This window comes from Pyxicephalus adspersus, chromosome 1 (genome assembly GCF_032062135.1).
Source record: "Pyxicephalus adspersus chromosome 1, UCB_Pads_2.0, whole genome shotgun sequence".
Classification (NCBI taxonomy): Eukaryota; Metazoa; Chordata; class Amphibia; order Anura; family Pyxicephalidae; genus Pyxicephalus; species Pyxicephalus adspersus.
This window is the reverse complement of record NC_092858.1, coordinates 35,411,626-35,437,003: the sequence shown is the minus strand read 5'-3', so window position 1 is coordinate 35,437,003 and position 25,378 is coordinate 35,411,626. Positions and strand designations below refer to the sequence as shown.

Here is a 25,378-nt window from a genome sequence, read left to right as displayed (position 1 = left end):
ATTGCTTAAATTACAGTTTCACTTTTTTGTTGAACAGCAGCAGTTGTGGAATAAAACTGACTGTTTCTTTTTAGCCAGAAAATAGATTCTTCCTAAAATCTACTCTAATTTTGTGATGCAACAGGCTTTATATTGTCAAGTATTTATTAGTTTTGTTTGTGTTGCAGATTGGATGACCTGATTATAGGTGCGCCTCTCTTTATGGAGAAAACCCATGATGGCAGAATTCAGGAGGTGGGACGTGTCTATATCTACCTGCAGGATCACAATATGTCCAGTATTCCATCCATGGTCCTAACTGGACAACATGAATATGGCCGTTTTGGTAGTTCCATTGCAGTTTTGGGAGATTTGGATCAAGATGGTTTTAATGGTAACTAAAGATTTTTTTTTTTTTTTATTAATAAATATCATTTTTTTAGTTTTATTTTTTTGGATGGGTGCCTTGTTTTTTCATTCACTTTTTCTTTTGCATGCTTTCTACTTGTTTCATTATGATTGTTCTCGCACCCTCTTTCTCCTATCCTTTTTTATTTTTCTCTCGTTTTGGCTTTATATTGTAAATATAAGGCTTTCTCTTAGCGTTTGTTACTGTGACGTAATAAGTCGTACCAGTAAAGTCTTTTAAGCATCTGAGAATGTGTGGAAGATGTTGACAATGAATATGATCAAATATTCTTTTATTTTTAGATATTGCTATTGGTGCCCCATTTGATGGCAAAGACAGCAGGGGAGCAGTGTTTATCTTTAATGGCAACTCTGCTGGCCTGAACCCCAAGCCTTCTCAAGTGTTAGAAGGAATGTGGGGTAGTTCTCTGGACCCTGCATTCTTTGGTTTCTCTATTAGAGGAGGAAAAGATCTTGATGGCAATGGCTACCCCGGTATGTACACCTAAAAACTGGTTCTCTGTTTGTGTAGTGTAACAATGGTATTGATTACGAATGTAAAAACAACCTGTTGGGATTTAAATATGGAAGCTGCTATTTATGTGTAATGGATGTAAGGACTCCTGACCTTCACATGTTTGTCCCGGGGGGGTCTCTGACTTTCCAAGTACAGAAGTATGAAGAAAGGTCATAGCCATGGAAATTGCATCCTAAAAAGTCTCTTTGACAGCTTACATACTTTTGATAAGATTCCTTTTATTATCAAAATATATCAGTAACTAAAGCTTAAGTTGTTCATACATAAAGCAAAAACGTCTTTTTTTCCCTCTAGTTTATTCATTTTTTTTACACAGATACTGTCCTTTATCTTCTTGTTTTTTGAAAAAAACTTTTTTTTTTCTTTTTTTTTTTTTTTTTCTAGACCTTGTTGTGGGTGCATTTGGTGTTGACAAAGCTTTAGTATACCGGTAAGTGTGATTTATTAATAGTTTATTATTCTTTAGAGATCAGTTGTACCTTTAAAATTTTAGGACTGATATAGTTTTAGGTTATCCCTTCACTTCATATTTATAGTAGTCTCTAGAATATGTATGTAACATTTTTAAAAAGATTGATGTCACTGAACTATTAGTTTTAATCAAAGGCTCCTATACAAAAGCTCTTCTTGTGTTGATGTACCAAATCCCCTAGACTTCTGCCGGAAAATGTAATTTCAATGTAATGTCTGTGGACTCGGATCTGTCACTTTCTAGACTAATTGTGACTTTCTATTCCACTATTCCACTTTACTATTTCCCCACCAGGTTTATTATAGATTATGTAGGGAGGTGAGGGGAGTTAAAAAGCTGGGCCAGTAATAGGACACTCCTAGAGAATGAAAGGGCTATAATGTGCAATGGGTGAGAGGACTGTGCTAGGGAATCGACTCAACTGGAGTAGTTAAATTTCATAGCTCAGTTCAATGATAATTCACACGTGGATACAAAAAGGAAATGGAAAAATCTATCTAAGCATTGAAATATATTGTTTACCTGCAGCTGTGTGACAGGGTTTAAAAATATTTTTAAGTGTGAAGCCTAATACATGTGTAACATGGACTCTGATTGGTCAAGGTGTTACATTATGCATGGTTCCCACCTGCTAGTTTTTTTTCTGCTATTCAAAATTAGCAGTATATAGGTGGTTGTCATTAATAATGTGAGGCTGGAATAAATAAATCGATGTTCTCCTTTAGTTGATATTCCTGTAATTGGAAATTATTCAGTATATGATTCCATGTAATGACTATTGAGTTTTTTTTTTTCTGTCTATATGTACTTTCCAGTCTGCATTTTTCAGGAGCCATTATTGATTCAGGAAAAAGCTAGACTCTAATTTTATCACTTTAATCAGATTTACTGCTAATATTTGTCTCTGCAGTGGGCGTCCAATTGTCCATGCCAGTGCCTCTCTGTCCATCTCTTCAACTATGATAAACCCAGAGGAAAAAACCTGCACGATTGAGAACACCAATATACAAGTGTCATGGTGAGTCCAAAACTTTGCCTTTTATTAACTATATTATGATGGGTTTTTAAACAGGTCATTCAGACTTGTGCATCATGGCAATGTACTTTTTTTATGCACAATACAGCAGCGCATGGTGAGCAGCATTGCCAATTGATTTGAATGCATCCCAGATTGCATATGTAAACCAATTGTGTGTTGTGGGCTGCAGTTAAAAAAAAAAAAAAAAAAAAAAAAAAAAATCTGCAGTTGTGTAACTTATAACATGTTTGTGGTAGTGGTTTTACTGCAACACATGCTTATGCATGTACCACAATGGAATATTGTCTCTTAGGTTAATGTTTAATTTTTTTTGTTGCCTTTTGATTTTATTACTATTTTCCAATTGAGCACCTGAAGCCACAAGACCTACACATGTCTGTGAAACAGTGGTGTGCATCATTGAAGTTGTTGTCCTATGCTTTGTGTTCTTCAGGCAGTTTCTTGGCATTCTAAAAGATTACAGAATACCCGTATTGAGACACAGATGGAATTACTGCCTATTTTTTATCTAAAATTTTAATGGTCCTTTATGGATTCATATTTTGAGATGGTGACCCAGAACACACATTCTGATACGGAAAGTCAAAACTTCTAATCCATGAAACTGTTTTATACTAATCTCGCACCAATGTGCATAATCGCCAATCCACTGGTATTTTCAGGCAAGGTCAGCTATGGCAGCATGTATACTTTCTTAGTACTACTAACTTACCTGTTATATTTATGCTGATTGCTTCAGGGTTTGGAATGTTTGAACTCCGGGCACTTCTAGTTCTAATATTACTAAGTGTTAAGTTACTCCACCTTTTTACTATTACTTGGTATATTTCATTGTCAGGTTTGTCTACAATTTAGCCATAATATATAGTGTTCTAGTTTGTTATATTACATAGTACTTCATAGGGTATAGTATGGTGCAGTAGGTGATGAGCATCTAGCTGGTAGTGGTAGAATAACTGATACAAGAAGGTCTGTTCTTGATTATGGTTGAGAGGAGTAGGTAGCTGCATGCTAGAAGGTTCCCCCTGATGTGGTAGAGTGAAGGCATTTGTGATTGTTTGCTAGAAAGCTCTTTCTTGGTATTCATAGAGAAGGGGGAAGTAGGTAGTTCCACACTGGAAGTTTTTTGTTTTATTACAAAAGTAGGTGGTTGCTTGCTATAGTTTGTTTTGATTGACAAACTTCATAGTTCCTAGGAAGGACCGCTGCAGGATACTGTAGTCTACAAATTGCACGACAAGTATTTATTTACCTAATCAGTGCTGCATTCCCTCACACAAGTTCATTTGTGGAGTTTTAGCTGTGTGATTAATCATAGTATAGTATAGAGTGTGATTAATCATAGTATAACCCTGAACTAAAAATGTGTTAGGAGTTAATAGCAAGGACCTTAAACTGACGTTTCTCTTTACAGTAGTTATTCTGCTTTTCACCTTATGGTCAGATGGTTGCTGTATCTATCAGAACATAAGTGCTGCTTACTGAGGTCATTTGATTATGTTCTGATATCTATATTTTTAGAACACAGTAGAAGGCTGTTGCTAGGGTGCAATGTAAAGCCTGGCAGACTGCCTCATGCTTTAATGAATACGCAATTGTGAATGGTTGTAGAAACCAGCTGCTTAACCTCTCTGCAGCTGATGTCATGTGTAGTGGATGTTTCTGTTCTTCAACCAGAATTCTATTAAGACTTGATTTAAAGGGCTTAACCCAGAGCCCAAAGTTAAGTGCAAACTTCTAAACAAAATTTGAAGTTGGTATAAGGCCAGAAAACTGAATGATCCAAAGTGTGCTTAATGACCTTTGCTGGAGCTTGGAAGATGCCCCAAGAAGCCAACCAGATCTTGGTTATCATTTTATTAGACATTTTAAAAGTCAATCATATGGTATGATTGAACACAGAAGTAAAAAAAGTGGTAAATGCCAATGGAAAAACCCCTACAGATTTTAATTCTGCTTCTGAAGCCAGAGGGCCTTTTTAATATATAAAGAGTGAATCATCTTAACTAGAATACCAGAGACCCTGTTGCAGCCATCAATTGTCATAGTTTTCGATTAGCTGAAGATAAGTGGGCCCGTGCACAATTAAAGTTATGGTAACTATTTTATTATTAGAATATAATTATTTTTTGCATTAGGTGGGCTCTGTAAACATAATCCTACAATGCAGGCGTACACATGAAAGTGACTTCTTAACCGGCCAGGGATTGGTTAAGCTAGTAAGATGCCACTCATTTGGTTTAAAGCTTAATGCCAGGCAAAAAGGTTATTATACAGAATAAAATAAATATGAAGAAACATTGCCTGCCAAAGAATCTGTATTCCTGGCCATTCAGTCATTGGGTTTATACAGCTTTTTGCCCAGAGTACAGTCTTATCTAGCGGTGGAGGAGACCTGATTCAAATTAGGTAGTTGCACTGCTTCCAAAAAATAAAAACAAGCACTTAATAATGTATTTGGAATTACCACCACAGCCTTTGTGTCTTTTTATCTGCCTGGAGTTCAGCTTTAATGTTGAATCAAATCTAAATGAAATATGTTTAAAGGGTTGTGGTTCTAAATTAGAAAAAAAAGTTGGCTGAGTACTTTTCTTTCCTCCAGTTTTTAGGCGCCTTTACTGAAATAGGACTGTCCTCTGTGCTTTAACCATCATCCTGTAATGTTTTGGAATACCCTATCTATTGTTGCTATGCAGTAAATAAAGGATGTGGCAACACAATAGTGCAGTCATATCAAAATGCCTCTTGTAATGGGTCACATTGTCTTTTCTGCTAAGCTGCCCGGTAGTGTTGAGTATAAAATAAACAAGCAGCTTAATTTAAGGATTTTTCACACAAACAGACCCTATTCTCACATAAAAAGACACTGCCTGCTGTCCTCTTTTCTTCCACCTTCCCCAAACCCCTGTTTCTCCTGCACCAGCATAAATATCTCCAACCATTCCATCTGCAGTCTCCATAATCTAAAATACAGTTAAAAGTTAACATGATGATTTGTAAATCTCCAGCAACTGGCAAAATACAAAAAAATAGAAATGTCATTTGGCACATTTTTAATGTTACTGTTGATTTGTCCAATAAACTGCTCATAACACATGGTCTCTCTCTGTATTGTGGTACATTGTCGTGCATGTGCAATAGGGTGCATTTAAATTTAATAGAACCGCATTGCAACAACGTGTGTAACCTGCATTGCCCTAGGTTATTGTATTGTGGGTGGTATGAACAAGAGGTCCTGAAGTAGGGGATCTCAATATGTGAATGCATTGTGCCCACTTACTTGTAACTCGTTATTCATGCCGTATTTCTGTGTAAAGATGTAGATGCAGTTGTTCATTAGGCTCTTTATTGACTATACTAGAATTCTTCAGTGTCTGTAACATTTTGATTCTTTCATTTAAGCTTTCCACATCTGGATTTCTTTATGCCTGTCTTCCTTTTTTAGTGTAAACCTCAGTTTCTGCCTGAATGCTTCGGGAAAACACGTGCCTAATACGATCGGTAAGTATGTGCACCTTTTTATACATAAGTCTTTTTTTACTTCTGCTCAGTCTGAATGCATGTGTTGTATGATCTAATGCTTGAGATCATGAGCTGTGTATGTCTCTTAGGGATTAATGTGGAGCTGCAGCTGGACTCTATGAAGCAGAGAGGGGCTGTAAGAAGAGCACTGTTCCTGAAATCCGGCCTTCCCCACCTTACTCAGAATATACTCCTACGCAATGGAGGCCAGGAGCAGTGTAGTGAGATGAAGATCTACCTTAAGGTAATTAATCTGCCTGTGCTTTATAGAATAAATCTTTGGTATTGCTGGCAACTAAACTAACAACATGAACATTTGCTAAAATAACCCAATGATCTCACAGTTCCAGCTTAAAGTGAATACTTTTTATTAGTACCATTCACATCTTTTTAGTCTTTCAGTTTTTACAATCCTAATATTTTATTGTGTTTTAATTAGCATTTATGCTTGGGATCTTCTCTGATGGGTGGTATTGGGCAAGGATGAGGCAGAGTAGAAGAAACTTTTAACCCAGCAACAATGCATGGCAACACTTCCATATTTTATTTTCCTCTTTTTGAGCTACAATATTTGTAAGCATGCTGACTTCAGTGCCCTAGCCTCAAATATTCTCCCCTATAAATTTTGTAGCTTGTTTTCCTTAATGTATACATGGAACTGAACTTGGTCAGCACTTCCTAAACTTCCAACATCTATTATTTTTGTACATGTCTTAAATTATATAAGTTAGGAATGCTGAAGAAAAGCAAATCCAAGATCTGTAAAATTGGCCACAGTCCAGGCAGTTATGCTTTTAACCAGCTACAGCTACATTTCTGATCTGTCAGCATGTGTACAGCTGTTCTGCACTCAATGTTTGTTATAGTAAGGACACAAGGTGGGTGGAAGGAGCCAAGATTTGTTAAGTTCAAGTATGGCTTGTTCTGATCTTCTACCGCAGTATTCCTAAACATATTTGGAGTTCATTTTTTTATTTCTTTTTAGGAGGAATCAGAGTTTCGGGACAAGCTTTCACCAATTTTTGTCTCTCTGAACTTCTCCCTGGATTCACAAGCGCCTCCTGATGCTCATGGATTATTGCCAATTTTCAATTACAAGACTAAGAGCCATATTGAACAGAAGGTAAGTTGTGCATGTTGTGCATAGACTATCTATCGCTTTGCCGTGAACCTGAATACATGTCATTTACTTGGAAGTGTTGACGGTCTACGGTACCTAATTGTGCTTCAATCAAACCAGTCATAGGAAAGTATAGGCTTGAAGTCAACTACTGCCCTAGTTGTTATGATGTCCCTCTGCCTAATTTGCACATGACTAGATATAAAAATTTTACTCAACCAACCCCAGTATTTGGATAACTATACAGATGCGTGGAGTCCTTGTCTGCATACTTGTTCGAGATCAGTAATTTCAAGTATAGAAGCAAGCATGGCAGCAAAACAACTAGCATTTGCAGGAGCAGTCAACAGTGACAGCCTCCATGTTTACCATTTTTTTTCAGGCATAAGGAAAATGTGGATACTTTATAACCAATAAAAGTAAAAAAAAAAAAAAAAATAAACAGGTATATTGATGATACAGATGTATGGCCCCATTCATACCTACAATCTTAAAAGCACTTTTACTGAAATTAACTTCTCCTATTGAGTGTCAAGTTTGCAAACGTTAAAATCTGCGACTTCCACATATATTACTATTGCTTACCAAAGGAGTCACACACTATTCTCCTATTGCTACTAAAATATTTGTATTGTTACCTGGTTTTACCTGCACTGCCCATTTTGGTTTGATTTGTCACTTGCTAGTATAATCATTTGCCTTTTTATTTAAGACAAGAGATTTTGGCCCACCTCAAAGCACTGTGTGACACCTCACAACTAAGATCTTAGACTATAAAAAAAAAAAAAAAGAAAAGATTTAGCACCCTGTTTAGAAAAGGTATTAATAATTCTGTAATAAATCATTTGCTTTTAACCACACAAAAATTCTTTGGTTTTATAATTGTTGGTTATGTACTTGGCTAAAGTGAATCATCAGATACCAATGAACTCAGCATTTTCAGTGCAGTCTTTCACTGATCTTCTGTATTAACTAAACCTTTTTTTTACTGAAAAGTGTATACACTGTATGTAGATATATACATGTTATAGTGCAGTGGGTGTAAAACATTTCAGGGTATAGATACCTTTTTTCCTAGTGTAGTTCATTAAAAAAATGTAACTTATTACAATTTACAGTTTAAAATTACTTACATTTTTTCTCATATTATCTCCAAAAGGTTCAGATCCAGCTGGATTGCGATAATAACATATGTGTCCCAGACTTGAAACTTAATGTCACCAGGTAAGTCTAAGAAGCTGGAGAGGGTAAATCCATGTTAATATGGGGCTCAGCCAACTAATGACGTTCCTAAATTCAATATCGGCAAATTTTGTCCAGTGTATTCCTTCCAACATAATCATTACATGGCTACCTGAAAAGTGTGATTTGCAAAAGCTGGATTTTTTTCTGCAATGAGTAAATTTCCTTAGGCAATGCATTTAAGCTTATGTCTGCATAAAACTGATTAGTTTGACTATGGGTAAATGCTGGTTGACTAAATTGAAAGGCTTCAATGACAAGAACTGAATGCTTGAGTTTTTAGCTCTGGGTTACCCCACCTAACCCCTAAATTTATTACCTTTCCTACAACAAGCAGCCCTTAACCTAACCAAATGCTTAACATTAACCCCAATGCGAACATTCCCAGCATGGGCAAAACACTGCTTGCTTTAACTTTTAACCTCTCTAAGTTCTTAACATGTCCATTATGTTAACTTTTAAGTGCAGTTATCCTTCCCATCTTACTGAGGGCTCTGGGTGGTTTGCTTTAGATCAGGATTGCTAGTCAGGAAGTGTAGCAGCACATTTTGTCTTGAACTAAACATTACGTTCAATGCCAACCTCCAGTGCTGAAGGCTGTTGATCTGGCTGTGAGCTAACTGGCCCTTTAAACTGTAACAGGAAGTCCAAATCATAATGGTTTTCTTGTTTTATTGAACTGGTTTAAATCATGTTTTCTTATGAGTCACTTTTTCTTGGTTTGTTACTACGAGTCACTTCCTGTAAACACCAGGAATTTGTTCTTATGTGTTTATTTTTTGGGACTTTATGATGCCATGTAATTTAATTTGATGATGTTTGCATTGCAGTGATCGCAAATCAGTGTATCTAGGAGATGTGAACTCTCTGACATTAATGTTTAATGCAATAAACGAAGGAGAAGGGGGAGCATACGAGGCCGAGCTCTATGTTGTCATACCAGCAGAGGCAGAGTACAGCGGTGTTTTGCGGAACAGCGAAGTAAGTGTCGAAGCTTTGACAAACACCTCTGCTATAGTTATATGTACATTTGTCATCATATATATCATATATCTGTATCCCATCCATATTAGCTTTAGAAAAACATCTTTTATACTAAAAAGTCCTAAAAGTTAACTTATAAAACTTTTCCTGGCAGATCCAATTATGTACAGGCCACAGGAAACTGCAGAGATGCCCCTGGCCAGCTCTAAAATTTTCTATGCATGCTTGAACAAAATCTTATTTTACCTTATTGGCAGTCTTAACACTGAACTCTACATAGGAATTCATTTTTTTTATCTTGCATGCTTAGGAAGCTACGGGGCCAAGAGTTTCCAATATCATCAGTAGAAAATAAGAGATCAGATTCACATACAATTAAACAGTATTCTTTCACCTTCAGACTCTGAGCACTTTTCTACTCTGCTAGCATTTGTTATATGATGAATACACCCTGATAAGGTGGCTGCCTTGTGGACATTTTAAAATGAACAGAACCCATTCTTATCTGCTAAACCTAATGCAAGCACCCTGTGAAGTAGAGGTGGGATCATTGTTTGTTTCCAAACAAGTAGCCTGCCAAATGACCCTTTGTTAATATAACATGCTAATGGATTATTCAGAACTTACTGTATATGCATACCATAGGCTAGAAGCAGAGGCACCAGGCTTATCTCTGCATTTACAAAGGTAAATAACCAAAATGCATCCTATCAAGAAGCCAAACATACCCCAACTGAGCATTGTTCCTTGATTTTCTCACGCATTTCTCATCTGAATCTATTTTTTTTTTTTTTATCCTTTTATATGTTAATGAATCTGTTTGTTTGTTTTCTATAGAACCTCCCTTCTTTGTCTTGTCACTATGAAGTTCAGAATGAGACCCGCTTAGTCATTTGTGACCTTGGAAACCCAATGAAATCTATGACCAGTGTAAGTTTTTGCATCATGTCCAGTGCTAACAAGAAAAGGCAATAATTTTTATTCCCTTTTTAGATTTACTACTTGCATATAGTAAAGGTACTTTTCTACAACGCAAATTACCTGTTCCGTTAGTCTATGAAGGAAGCTTTTATTGCCTGCTGGAGCTGCATACTAATTCGGGGGAGAAAAGATGAGGCTCTTTTTTTGGCACAAGAGAGCTTTCTGCCCAAGAGATAGTACAAAGTCTTTAAATTGTACATTTTTGGCTGTAAAGGAAGGCGATTTCCTTTTTTGACAGGACTTATTTATGTTTCAACTGACCACTTCCCTACATGGTGCTACCTAGGTATTGAGAGCAGTGTACATTTTTATAGTTCCATTTACTACATTGATAATAAAAGGAGTTGACATTTGTAATGACTCAAACTTTTATCTATTGTCACGTAAGCTGCTTGAGAGTTTTACTATAACCTTTAATTTATTCTGTCTTTCCATAACTTCTAACAGAGTACTTGGGTATGGCTGTGTGCATTAATCCTGTCAATATAATAGCCATTGAGCCACATCTTACAAAATGGTGACAATGATGTAAGGCAGTTGTGAAATTATCCACAGCATTGTCAACCTAAAGCTGTGTGTAGTGACACTGCCTCTTACCCATAGTGGCCCCAGTGATCAGTGATGTGAAACATTTCTGTTTGGGGAAAAAAAACACAAAAAATGCAAAATATGAAAGTTACTAGTCCATTTTTCCAGTCAACTTGTTATGTTGGTCACATTGCCTAATGCAACCTATTGGTGAATAAGCAACCTTTTGTTTGCAAAATGTTGTTGTAGTACATATATTTTTAATGTGGTTTTTAATATTTAAATTGTAATTTGCTTAGTTATTCACCTATATACATTTGTATCACTTTGTGATTCCCTAACTTTTCTCTCGACCTTTAGGTGTTGGGAGGTCTAAGGTTCACTGTGCCTCATTTGCGGGACTCCAGTCGAAAGGTGCACTTTGAGAGTCAGATTCGCAGGTAATTTGCCTTATTTTACAATATGAATGTGTGCAATTGATGTTTATTCTTAGGAATGGCAGCATACATTTTCTGTACTTCATAAACCATATTATCACATCATTGTTTGATTGCACATTGTGCTCAGTGTGATATATGCAGCCTATTTAGTACATTAGAAGACTTAGATGGGGTAACAATATTGATCATTGAGCTACAAATTCTCCCAGGGAAGAGCTATGCTGTAAAATATTCTGTATATCTTTCTAGAGATTAATTACGCTTGTCTACAAGTAGCTTTTGTATCCATGAAATGGCAGTTGCATTCTAGCCTCTGCAGTATCTTCATATATAATACTTTCAATTAAAGTTATTTTAAAATGATGCAAATCTACTTTTTGAAAACTGTTGTAAATGTACAGCTAACAACATTTAGCACAAAAATTTAAGTCTATGTTCAAAAAAAAAATATGCTATAAAATGTGGGGTTCTTTACCTTGTAGCCTTTACACTTATGCAGTATGGCAGAACATGTTTAGACAACAGGACATTATCAGATGCCTAGCAGTCATATGGCATGCAAATAGAGCAGGAGTGCTTGTAGCCAGTTGGGTGAATTCAAGCAATATGTCCTAAGAAATGTATGAAAAGAACAGGGGACAGCTTACAGATATTCCTCCTCTAAGGAGCTACAAAACTCTGCATAACCTATGCCTATAGCAAGGCGACAATGCTGGACGTTTTCACTGGGCAGATCAGCAAAATACCAGCCAGGTAGCAACCATTTATGGATTTCAAAAGCAGTCTATTGGTAGACATTTTTCTAGGCATCACACAGTTAGGATTCAGACACTGCCTGCAGTGCCGAAATTGTGCCTGTTGCAGTTTGCCAACATGGCTTCCTTTGGTGGCTTGGACAACTGGCTGATCAGCACATGTGCTGGATGCCAATAGCTTGGGGACATACAGTTGGTAGATAATCGGTGGGGGGTGTACAAGTAACATTGTTTCTTTAATAGGTAAAAGTTTGATATGATCTTCATTCCTAAATCTTTGAAAACAAGCTGCCTAGATAATGCCAGTTACACAATTCATGGACCTAGGGCTTTATTATATTGAGTTTAAACAGTGGTCCCTTTGCAAAACTCATAGGAAACAGATATCATGTATTTGTGTACATTACATGCTTTATGAAGTCTGTAACTCATTTATACTTCTGTTTTGCAGCAAAAATGCAAACAACTCACAAAGTGAACTTGTCCAGCTAGCAATCAATGTTGAAGCCTTAGCATCTGTATCATTTTTGGGGTAAGTGCATTCAAAAAGGTAACCTAAGTTCAGCTATGTAGACACAAGCTTAGTTTATAGGCTTCTTGTTTGATGTTTCCAAGCTACAAAAATGCCAAAACCACTCGTCTATAATGATGTATAAGATCTTGGCTAAAAAAAGCAATAATGTGTTATAAGATACTTAGCAGTATGCATCGTAAGGATCTCTGCAGGGACAAGCAGCTTACCACCAAACTTCTTTACTTGCAAAAGAATCCAAGGATCTAAAACCACAAAGTCTATTTCCAGCAATCTATTATAGGCCTGTGAGAGATAACTGATCTGTAATTTGCAAATATAATGGATATTATCTGTACCATTCACTATTGAAGTTGTCTGCTCACCAGTAATCAAATGTAAACAGGGGGTCTCTTTTCATGTTAGTAATGCTGACAAATACTGAAGAATGTATGCTTATCTTATAAGGAAACATGTGAATATGGGGGCTGCCATTGCTACATACCTTCTGGGAATGTATATCTGGCTTCAAAGCTTTGTTTTTATTATCTGGGAAAAAAAACATACAGATTAAAAAAGTCAGAGTGATGTCTGAATTATTAAAATCACTGGCTCAGAAAGTGCTGAAACAGCATGACAGTCCGGCAACTAGAATTTTCAGATTGAGAGGCCAGAAATGACAGCCTCTGAATTCTCTAGGTGGATGCTTCCTTGTATTAGTTTTGGGGGGAGTTAGTAAAACAGCAGGTAAAGTAGAAAACTTTAAATTATTAGGAATGTGGAAAATATAATTGGGAATTTTTTTTGGCCCCAATAAAGTAAGACACACATACATTGCAAAGAGCAGTGAGAATGACGTGAATTTACACATAGTAACAAACCAAATGTTAAGTTTTATTAAAGTTAGATCTGGGGAAATGGAATTTTGATATGTTTTTCTACAGTTTGTACCTGTTTTCAGTGGTTAGGCTAAATCTAAATGGCAAAGTTTGCATTTGTAAAAAAAGATTAATGTTTATTGGTGATGTTCATTCTGCACCATGGATTTTATTAGTAGTTACACATGCTTACTTAGAAGTGTTAACACAATGAGACTTCCTGTAATTGTACCTACTCCAGAAACTATGCAATGCCTGCAGCCATGGAAGGGAGCTGTGTCAATATTTGTAGTACATAATGACTTGCTGTCACTCCAGTGAATCATTCCTCTTTTCAATATGACACTTGGAATTACACACAGTTCTCTGCTAGCCAGGGAATGAAAATTTTGTATTTACATTTATTCACAGGAGTAGTAAATGAGCAATCCACAGTCATAATGGACTTCTTCCGCTCTCCAGATTTATCATCACAGTGCTAGTCAAATTGCACCCATTGTGGATCACCCATATCCTTTGTGTAACTATTTAAACAACTGTAGAATGGTTATAGTTGTGTTTAAATGATATCCAATAACATATGTATCGGGAGATAAATTTGGGGGGTATCAGATTCTTACTGACATGCTATAAAAAGAATCTTCTCTGCATATAATCTGTATGCATGGTTATAGGGTAACTGGTTTTGATCAGAATTCTAAACCACAAATGGAAGTTTCCAAGTGGTCTGCTAATTCTTGTATAAATTGCACTTTAAGCTGATGTCCAGATGTGTAGTTAAATGGTGTAGAAGGTAAATGAATTTTCAATGTGCTATAACATCTTGCCCTAACCTGCTTTTCGTTGTATGGAAGTTAACCAGCTCGAATCTTCCAGGGTTGGCAGTATCAGAGTTCACTTTGAGAATCCTCTGATCTTTTGTCTTGATTAGCACAAGATCTGCAAATATATGGCTGGTTTAACTGTGTTTCCCAAACACTGATCTAAAGACCCTGGAGTGCCACTTGTATGCAGAGGCTTAGTGTCAATTGTTCCTCAGCTTCCATTGTGAGCTTCTTCTCTGTGTATGGTGTTAGAAGCTCACATTTACTGCTTCATCACTCACTTGTCATGTAATTCACCTTTTGTATCCGTACTTAAGGTTTTTAAATGTTTTTCCTTTCCCCCTGGCAATTCAGATTCAAATTACATTTGTTTTTGTTAAAAGCCTAAATTAGGTTAAGCTCTGGCCCAGGGCATGTCAGGCACTTTCAATCCACAGGACATAACAGCACATCCTGTGCAGTGTTTGCTTGGATTCAGCTAGTGATAATATTGCCTAGCAAGCACAATTATAGCAAAGATACTCATGTGAGATCTAAAGATAAAACAAATTACTAAAACCGCTTTAAAGCCTTTTTTTTTTAACCAGAGAGACCAAAAGTGTTTAGGGTTTCAAGATTTTTAAAGTTGACTTTTATGTCTCATTTACCAAATGCAGAATGTGGGGAAACTTTCCCTAGCTTCCTTTCTGAAAGTCTCCCAAACAAGGATACAGACACCACTGTGTAGTTAATCTATATCTTAATGCTTCAGCACCTAATCCAAAACTATGGCGACCATAGAGTAAAAGCGACTGCATCTGACATGTCCAGTGACAAGCCAAGGTCACTGGGTTACATTAGTAAAAAATGGTATGTGTATTTACAACACTAGCTGTGTTATTTAAAGCAGATGTGTCCCATCAATAACTAAATATACTGCACTTTTTAGGGTTTCAAAGCCAGACACAGTTATCTTCCCACTTGCAAACTGGAAACAGAATAAAAATCCAACCCAAGTAGAAGACTCAGGCCCAGAGGTCAATCATGTGTACGAGGTAAGATAGACTTACTGATGGCTAGTGCAAGCTTTAACCTAATGACCATTGACATGTGGGCACATATCTAAGCTGCCTACAAATACGTATTTTTGTTTTTCTCTTTCACTTAACAGTTGGCCAACCTTGGACCAAGTTCTATTAGCCATGGTACCCTAACTCTGACCTGTCCAAGGGTTCACAATGCCAAGTATGTGATGTATGCCATGAACTACTCAGTACAAGGTTTAGGCAACTGCACCACTAGACCATCTGTTAACCCATTTCAGCTGCAGGTGAGAAAAATGAACAGTTGCTTAAATAACTTGCTTTGTTGCTTCTTAGGTGGTGGTAATGATTTATTTATGTTCTTTTTACAGTATTCAACGGAGCAAGATTCTGCAAAGCCAGGACATCATGTGGAGAGACGAGACACCTCCAGAGTCTCTGCTGGTGGATCACATGTACTGGTGAGACTTGTTCATTCAATTCACAACACAACTATACAATTTTAGGCATTAATTTCTTCCTTCACCACTGCTCTAATGGGATGGGATATCGCACTTTCACATAAGGAAGCGTCAAGGTCTCTATATTACCCATAAAGATTTGTAACAACTAAGGCTATGTACACACGTGCAATAATTGTTGTTTGAAAGGATCTTTCACAATCCTTTCCAATGACTAATGATGCATGAACGAGTGCTGTGCATACTGCGCTGTTCTGCTCTATGCAGAAGGGAGAATGATGAAGTAGCACCCTGCTATGCTCTCTCCCCTTCACTTCCATTAACGTCGTTCGTCGTCTGTGGATCCGCCAGGACTGTCGTTTGGACGATAGACGAGTGTGTACACATGCCAGATTCTCGTCCAATATTGGCCCTTAACCGATTATCAGACGAGAACCATTGCACGTGTGTATTACATAGCCCAAGTCATGGCTGTACACACTCATAATCACTGATCTGATCAGATTGACATCAAAGCAGCAAAATGCTCCATTATTTATTAGGCTAACCCCACTTCTCCCAATTGGAGCTTTGCATTTGTTCTAGTTTTCATTAATAGACTTTTCCTAATTTTACTTTACTTGTTTTGTAGAAATGTCATCAACATGAAGACTGCTTTGACCTTAGCTGTGATGTCTTGCCACTAGAGAAACAACAACGAGCTATTCTTAAAGTCCATTTCCGAGTCTGGGGTGACACCTTTATGCAGGTAATGCATTTACCTTTCTGTTTTCACACCTTTGGAACAGGTACAGCTGTCCTGCCTAGATCATTCTGAGTATTAGGATGGTTAAGGCTGTGGAAATGTTGACAAAAGTATGACTCTTGCGCCACCTGGTGGCTGAATATCTGAATAAGGTTTGCAGAAGAATGTGCATGTACTTGGTACCACTGCATTACAGCTCTGTGTTATCATTGTGTACATCAATAACGAGTTTAGGGATTCATTTAACTGACCTTTTACTACCATGAAAGCTCAGAGTTCTAATGGCTGGAGGGCACCATGCAGCCAGTTTTTTTTTTGTTTTTTTTTCTCCAATTTTTATAATAGCCCATATGGCTGTCTGATTCAAAACATACATTAGCCCAAATTATAAGTGGGGATTAATGGGGCATGCCAAGTTAGAAAGAGTTTTCACAAACTCACAGAATATTTTTGGCCATTTAAGGCTCTTTTGAATATCCTTAGTGATGATGTGATAATTCATTGTCCCAATATTTGATCTTTTATTTTGCAGAAAGAAAACCAGGGTTTTATACTGCAGTGTGAAGCAAAATATCGAATTGAACGGCTTCCATACAAAATTCAGCCTGTAACCTATCCCCAGGGGACACATCAGGTAAGAGCAGAATTATTTACAAGGTTGTGGTGCGTTCTCACATGTGTTGCTGTAGGGCAGCCCATTCATATTGAATATGTCTTTACTGTATCTTTTATATAGTTCTATTTCTGTGTAACTTGTTTAAAGTTCATACTTTACGTTCTGATACAGTACTGTGTTCATGCAAACTTGTATTTAAACTTTTGGCCTTTTTTTTTTTTTTTTTTTTTTTTTTTAGGTGAACACAACCATTCATTGGCTGAAGCCAGAGAGCAGCTATGGGGTTCCATTGTGGATAATAATACTGGCCATTTTAATTGGTCTGTTGTTGCTTGCATTACTCATATATGTTCTCTATAAGGTGAGTTTTCTTGGCATAAAATGTGATTTTTAGATTTATAAATTGTTTCTGCTTTTCGATCTGTAACTCATGGCAGAATAGCCATTATGGCAACGGCCACACAATGATTCACTGCTGTTTGGCACCCTAATGGGCTCTCCCCATGCTTTGTAATTTTGGAAAACACTCAATGTTGTGAGCATGTCTTACTTAAAAATTATATAATATATATATATATATATATATATATATATATATATATATATATACTGCTTTAGTAATACGTCCCAAGCAGCATATATTTAGAGTCTAGTAATTGACTTATTTAACGCTATTTTGCTGGTCTACTTCTATTTAAATGTTATATACTCTGTACAGTCATATCTTCCAAATGATGAAAACGAAACATTATGGAGAGACCTTGTTAGATAAAGAATGGGAAGCTAATAAAGCAGTCCACAGTTGGAAACGTTTACTTGTTAGTCCGTGGGCTCTGGTTATTTAATTTTTATGCTTTTTTTTTTTTTTTTTTTTTTTTACTAACTTTGCTGTTCAGAAAAACATATATGTATACTTTTATGTAACATTTTTTTTTTTATCTGCCTTTTAGCTTGGCTTCTTTAAACGCTCCTTGCCATATGGAACTGCTATGGAAAAAGCTGAACTCAAACCTCAAGCTGCTTCTGAGGCCTAGAATGAATGTACAGGCTTATCCCTTGCACTGCCAAAGAATCTTCAAAAGGGAAGGTGAAAAAAACATTGCAGCTCATTCTTTGAAGTTGACACTACAATGACCTGGAGAGGGACAAAATGGCATGTTTTCATGGATTTTTCTGTGAGTTTTATGAAAGAACCTTGATACCGTGAGGACATTATGATTGGATCACTGAGGCTTCTGAAGAACTATTTGAGGTCAAAAGGCGACCTTTTTTCAAGGAAATATAAAATCATAACTTTCTCCTCAGACCATTCAAAGCAAGAATGTAGGTGAAAATTGTGCAGATCTATCCTGAACAAAACCACTTTTTGGTGCTGGCTTTCACCTGATTTTTGGCTCGCTTAAAAAGTTTCCTGTAAAGAAGCAAGATTTAGGACTTGCCATACTGTATCCTCCCTCAATGTAATGCCTCTCACCTTCTCTTTACTTCACATGACTGGGACTCTAAGAAAATGAAGGACCAGTAACTGTATATGTGTTGACATAAACTTTGGACCTGCTTCCAAATTTTCTGGGGGGGGAGCTTGTTTGTTTTTTTTTTTTTTTTTTTTTTTTTTTTTTTTTTTTTTTTAATTTTTTTTTTTTTTTTTTTTTTTTTTTTTTTTTTTTTTTTGTTTTTTTTTTTTTAACTGTTTTATTCTAAATTGTATTTCTCAAAGGAAAATTGTTAACTTATTGAGCTTCAAGCACATAATGTATGTGCAGTTTTATGCAAATTATATAGGAATATAGAAGATTTTTTTTAATCGGCAGAACCTGAGTTTGCTGTACCCCAAGAGCTGACAATCTGGTTAAAGCCCAAAAGAAGCTTGGTAAACAGACCTCTAAGAATGTAACGATCATGATAAATCCCCTTTATTTAATTTGAAGGCACACGTAGTTAAAATATTATATTTTACACTATTTACACATTTGGCCAAACCACTGTTTTAAATGTTTTCTTTCTCCTAATGTAACTGCATATTGAAACCTGTTAACGCAGGCTGATATCTCTACTGGGGGTCTAGGGAAATGTGCTTTGAAGCCTGTGTTTGCAGAGCTGTGCTACCAAAGAATAGCTTCAGTCAGATTTTATGGAGCTAAAGCTTTCAGGGACAATTTGGCATAGCTCTGCTGGTTAATTACAGGTTATTTTGCTGGACACCTCAAGATTTGGGGATTGAAGACTCAGGGGGTGTGTGCGCTACAAAGTGTAACCCTACAAGAGGGCTGGAGACTTGGTTGCAGGAGCCAAAGACCTGTACAATGTACCAAGCACCAAAGAAAAGCTGAGGATTTCACACCAAAGTCACAAGTGCCTTAAACTGTATTGCAGCTATGAGGTCATTTATGTACCTGACTGAGCACTGATTTTGTTACCTTATTTGCCAAACCTCTTAAGATGACCACTGCATTGCTCAGAAACAGTCAGTAGTACATCCTGGTGCTTTTTGTTGCTTGGTTCCTTACCGTAAAGTGTTTTAAACACGTGAACGCAAGGGCTTTGCTGATATTTAAAATGTGTTGCAAGTGCAATAATGTGTTGTAGCTATTTTGTTAAATATTTTTTTTTTTTACTATGTAATGCATACAAAGTGGAATATGGGGTTGGCTATTATAAGTATTTTTGTTTTTTTGTTGTTTTTAACTTTAAACCTCTGAACCACTTTTGTGGCAGATTTTGCACATTACCTATGATAACCATTTGTTTGGCTTTTCTATCCGTTTTGAAGCACTGGATGAGCTGGATTGCCTTTAGGCAGCTGGCAAGATTGCATGCATTGAGAAGAGTTGTAAAAAAGTAACTTGACTCCCTAAGCCCAGAACAAAATAGTCATAGTATATTTTACTTATTTAATGTACAACTGGCTAATGGCCTCAGACTCTCCCCAAGAATAATCTATTAAGGGGGAACTGCTTGCTACAAACCAACATTTTCATAGCAGGAAGATGATGGCAAAAGGGTTTGGTGTGCGAACCAGTTTCTTTTCATTTCTACTTTTTTAAAAATAAGGAAAAGTTGTACAAGGTATTTTGTACTGGGAAGAGGGATCCTGTTGGAGGAGCTTTACATTTCTGATAGCTCTGGAAATATTGTCTTGCCAGCTCATCTGTGGAACAATAGACAAATCTGAATTATGTAGGTTCTGACTGGTCCGAAGTCATCAATCCATCTGGTTCAGGTCACTGCGGAGTAGATAGTAATAGCTAAACACATTGGATTTGTTTTTGTTGAAGTATTCTCCACCTATTTAAATGGCTTCCTCAGTTCAAATAAGTGCCAGAAGCATCCCCTAATATGAATGGCCATATGGGCAATCCAGATACCTAAATCTAAACGTTAAGGAGATTGTCCAATAGGTCCAACATAGAGTTCACTGGCCATCATGAACCCATGGGTTAGGGTGACTGATTTTGCTGCATGGCTAGAAATGCTAGACTATGTTCCCGACATTTGAATTAGTGGTTAAACATCTTCAGTACTATAGAACAAATCCAGTTAAATGTGATTAGCTAGTACTTCATACCAGGGCCTGGATAAATGAGAACCTTTTGAGACCCGTCAGTATGAATTCTGCATAAATCGGATGTATTCTTGATCAAACAGATGAGTCCACATAATCCTTTGCAGGGTCTATTTAAGAGTCCTGTGTGTGGCGGGTGCTCCGGGGGCTTCATGCTACCATTCAACATATTTTCAGTGTGTTACCTGGTTACCTAAAGGTCTTACTGATTGTTGTCCATCCTCCTCATACATGCAAGATCTGGCAGATATACATGTGGGCAATCCTATATTGGCTACACCATAGCTGTATTGAATACAAAGGCTTTTAATATAACACTAATCTTTTCTGTTTCTCTCCATAAATAGCCAACCCTGTGTGGGGCTCATAATGTAAGAATGCCCTATCTGGTTGTACATTATTCAACTATGCAAGAACATTTCCATTTGTGCTCTTACAACATGTATTCCCATGTTTTACCTTCTCCTTTATTTTCTTCTCCCATATTGGGTGTTGTTTTTTTTTCTATTTCCCTTTTCTTGCTTTTGTCCTGGGATGATTTCAGTCAGCTCCCTTTCTGCTGGGTCAGACTGGTATGAGCTGAGCTATTAGAAATGGAGGTGACTAGACACCCAAAAGGAGATTTAATATGTATTGTCTTTCTGTGTGTTATGAGGGGGGTTGGCTGCCTTTCTCAGGGGTATCATACTGTAATAAAACTTGTAAAACAAACTGTTTCTGTGCCTTATTTTCTTGTCTGTAGGCAGATCTGAGAGCTCGGTGAATGGATTCTTTACCATGCCCTAACTTACACTTCAGACTTGACCCTATATATCTGCTTTGACAGCCCGTTGCTTTTCCAGCTGTCATTGTGCTTGATACAGCCCAGCAATCCTTTCTATTTTAAAACCTGCCTATTCATTATTTTCTTCGCTTTCCCACTAGGTTTCCCAACCATAAACTCCATTTTTAGACTTTAACCTGTTCCTTTGTACTCTTTTGAAATGAAATAAAGCAACATGCTCCTTCATTGCCTATATTGCTAAAGGGGAAGACTCTGCATTGTGGAAGGAATTGCGTAGGGCAGTGACAGTGATGCCTGCAGAAAGTATGGAGGCAGTTTGTTCATCTGTGATCTGTCTCTTTGAAAATAGAAAGCATGCAATGATAGTATGGTAGAGAAAGTCAGACTGGCACATTAATTCTAAATGGATGGCTTGCTGCTAAAAATTCTTAAGCTATTGCTTCATTTAGACAATGTGCTTTTTACACATTTTCATGCTGTGCAATGATATGCATTCAAGCTGCATTTACATTTAAAGCTAAGGAATCCCTATGGGCTTTTATCCCATGTGCCAGCTCAGGTCTGCTTGATGCGCTGGGGATTTAAGAAACAACTGGCAATCCAGGCGAGCCAGTGCTGTATTTATGGAGGTAAACTCTGGATCGAGTAACAAAAAGTAGCCCAGTTATAACATGATAATTTAACTATTAAAGCATGAAAACATATCTTTTCTTATGTGTACTTAAAGAGAACTAGTCATGATAGAGCTCTGCAAGAATATGCATTGATAAACAGCTACAATACATGCTTTTAATTGGCAAAAATAATTGTATTTGTGTCCTTTCAGTTTTATGGGATGTACAACATTCTTCCAAACACCCCACAGCCCTGACGGTATATAAAACAGATCTTGTACCAACTTTAGTTAGTGAAAGGAGAAAGTAACAGGATGTCTTATTCATCTCCTAATAGATCATTCAATTAGCTTATTCCCTTGTTAGCACATGAGCACTGCGGCAAAACAGAATGGATCCTTGTGCTGTTCCATCCTTTGTGAACACTCCTTGAAGAAAACCTCTTCTGAGAGGCAGTAGGCTTCCATTGTGGGCATAAAATTATCATTATCATTATTATTATATTATAAAATTATAATTCTAAAAATTATCATTATTTGATTACTAGCTACCTCTTTGAATTGTGTAAATGACAGATCTGGACCATGCATGAACAACTAACTTCTGATCTGCATACTTGATCCACCTCTTTCTCAAAGTATTGAAACTTTGGATTGGTGTGACCTACAGGCAACTATTTTCCCAACACATTACAAGCAATAAAGATTCTATATTTTTCCAACTACAGGATCCTTATAAAAGCTTACTAGCAAGGTATTATCTTAGTTTTGAAGCTCAATGTGATGTTTGAGAGGATCAGAGAAGAGGGCAATGTAAAAATTGTTTAAAATGGAATGAATGATCAAATAATTAAGTATAAGATTCTTGTGGAAGTCTATTTGCCTAGCACCCCTTAGAAATGTTGGACAAACTTGGATTTGTTAGAGTACGGTACCTAACTTTTGTGATTTTTTTTTTTTTTTGGGTGTTTTATCTGTTAGATAAATTTTCCAATTATTGCTGACAGTTATCCCCATTGAAAATTTTTACCTCGCCTCCTATTCTATTGGCAGCTGTAAAATTTTGTATCCCATCACTTTCTGCCAGTTAGTCATAGTTCACTAGGACAAATAAGTGGGTGAATCTTCCCTGTCAGGGTCATAGGTGGCAATTTAAACCTGAAAGTTTTTTTTTTTAAATGGATAAGCCAAAAATGAATTTTATTGACTAGGATACTTTAAAATATAATGTATGTAGCACCTCTTTATGATAGTGAGGCCCCCTTTAAGTAAGTGCTAAGAGGTTAATCTCAGCAGTTCTCATCAGGGAGTGATGGTTGGTTATCTATTGTTGCTGTATAGGCTCCCAGCTTTAGTAAGGTAACTGTCAGTCCTTGCCCTGGTGCAATATTTTTTGGACCTATGACATTTTCTGGCACCTCTATAGGTGGGCTACTGACACACAAATGAACTATATGGAGAACTGAGCTAAGGGGACCCTCTATGTTGATTATGGAGCAAGCTCAGGAAGTCAGAGGAGGTTGGCTTAGGTCGGGAGGGGTGCTAAAGACTGCACCACTATGGAATTAGTTACATTCCCAATAAACTAAGCACTTGGTATGAGCTGGGATTGGGGTGCCACATGTAGTTGTCATTTCTGGGATCTCAACTGTATTTAAGTATACCTAAATATATAAGTATGTGTTGCAAAGATTTCCAAGCTAACCACTTTTGGCAATATTGTGTTTGCAATATTTGCCAAAAGTATTGTGCAATATTTGGCAAATGTTTGGACTTTATGAGCACATGTATATGAGCAGTTAATAAGCCCAACGTGTGCAGTTTTTGTGGCTTCTGTGGAGTGAGGGGGTTTAATGATTTTCATGGGAATGTATGCCTAGTAAATTTTTTTATGTTTGAAAGAGCAGGCTGCATTATTGGAGGACCCATATCTATTTTTAATGAAGTTCTGACTGTCTATGAAGTTCCAGTCTGAATTTAAATTTATTGAATGTAGGTTGGAAATACACTTTTTGTCACCCCAGCTGTGTGGTGTGCTGCATGCAAACCATGCAGGCCACTTACAAACATTCATGCATCTCTGAATAATACATAGAGTAATGCCAGTCTTTGGTAATGGATAGAGAGAGAGAAATATTGCCATTCTACTTTAAAATTTTCTATGCGCGAATGGAAGCTCCAGGTTCTTGTAATATGGCATAAAGAGTTCTCAGAGGTTCGTACGTTCTAGTTTAGGAGGGATTTATAGCAACTCAACACAGAGAGGATTAGGGCAGCGAGGTGTCAGCTTTAGACTTGTTCAGATCCAATATTAATCACAGTCTGTACTGACAGCCAACCTTTGGTATCCTTACTGAACTTTACATAGTCAGGGAAGCCTCTCTCCTCAGGACTGGATCTCCCCATTAATGCAACAGTCCTAAATTTAGCACCATGGGCTCCTGTCCTAAAGTAGTTCTTTTCTTGCGTCCCTTCTCTTTTTGGGTTCTCGGAATAGGGCTCAGTCTTACTGAAAACAAGACTCTTCCTCCCAGTCAACAATCGTCCTGACGCTGAGGTCTGCCCTGTTCACCTTGATTGCTCTAGACATTCATTGCGAAGATCCCCCCCCCCCCCCTCCCAGGCTACGTTTCCCTCACATTTAACCTGTTTTCACCTATGAGTCCAATAGGTAAATTCACCAGACTGGTATTTGGTTCCTACCCTGTAAAGGCTTGGTTCCTCCACTACTACAGAAGGTAGCCAACTATAACTCCCTAAGGGGGAAAGAATTTAGAATAGTTCAGCATATAATAAAATGAATTCCTTACACCTTAAATCAACCGTTCCATGCTAATATGGTGCGTAGGTCTAGGATTAAAAAGGGTACATGGGTGAGGTAATGCTGAAAAATTTAGCAATGGGGTTACAAATGATTTAGGACCCCATTAATGAAGGTGTAAACTTTTTGCACCCATAGGGGACATAGTAGAAAATGCACTTTTTAATCTGAAAGCCACCTCTAACCAGGTAGTGCTATCTATCTCCATAACAATTCATTTCTGTAAATTAGGTCTTTTTGCCTATTACAAGGTGATAAAGTGTCCTGGAGGTCAGCAGGAGGACCCACAGAGCAATTCTTCGGCAGTAAAAAGTAACTATTTGTTTGTTTTATTTGTCCATTTAGCTGTTTGCCCTTAGTTTAATTTAATATAATTTTAATAAATACTGGCTATTAAAAACACCCTAATGTTATGTTTGCCCTAATCCCTGTAAATGCTATTCCTGGAGGATAGCTTGGTCTGCAGTTATTTAAAGGAAAATATAAAAAAGTATATCTAAAAATATAAAGTAAAAGACAACATTCATATACTG

At 37.0% G+C, this 25,378-nt stretch overlaps 1 protein-coding gene across 1 annotated transcript in view; it reads left to right on the top strand.

The window, feature by feature from the left end:
• The window catches only part of ITGA5 (integrin subunit alpha 5), a 64,332-nt gene extending 42,994 nt beyond the window's left edge, over nt 1-21,338 (top strand). The window contains exons 12-30 of the mRNA XM_072406356.1: nt 168-373; nt 691-882; nt 1,310-1,355; nt 2,308-2,415; nt 5,882-5,937; nt 6,048-6,202; nt 6,944-7,081; nt 8,238-8,302; nt 9,151-9,301; nt 10,142-10,234; nt 11,174-11,253; nt 12,460-12,540; nt 15,150-15,255; nt 15,372-15,530; nt 15,615-15,704; nt 16,336-16,452; nt 16,982-17,083; nt 17,304-17,426; nt 18,016-21,338. Coding sequence (XP_072262457.1) covers nt 168-373; nt 691-882; nt 1,310-1,355; nt 2,308-2,415; nt 5,882-5,937; nt 6,048-6,202; nt 6,944-7,081; nt 8,238-8,302; nt 9,151-9,301; nt 10,142-10,234; nt 11,174-11,253; nt 12,460-12,540; nt 15,150-15,255; nt 15,372-15,530; nt 15,615-15,704; nt 16,336-16,452; nt 16,982-17,083; nt 17,304-17,426; nt 18,016-18,099 — 2,152 coding nt within the window. The 3' untranslated portion in view covers nt 18,100-21,338. The remainder of the gene's footprint in view (nt 1-167; nt 374-690; nt 883-1,309; nt 1,356-2,307; nt 2,416-5,881; nt 5,938-6,047; nt 6,203-6,943; nt 7,082-8,237; nt 8,303-9,150; nt 9,302-10,141; nt 10,235-11,173; nt 11,254-12,459; nt 12,541-15,149; nt 15,256-15,371; nt 15,531-15,614; nt 15,705-16,335; nt 16,453-16,981; nt 17,084-17,303; nt 17,427-18,015) is intronic.
• The last annotated feature ends 4,040 nt before the right edge of the window (nt 21,339-25,378 follow it).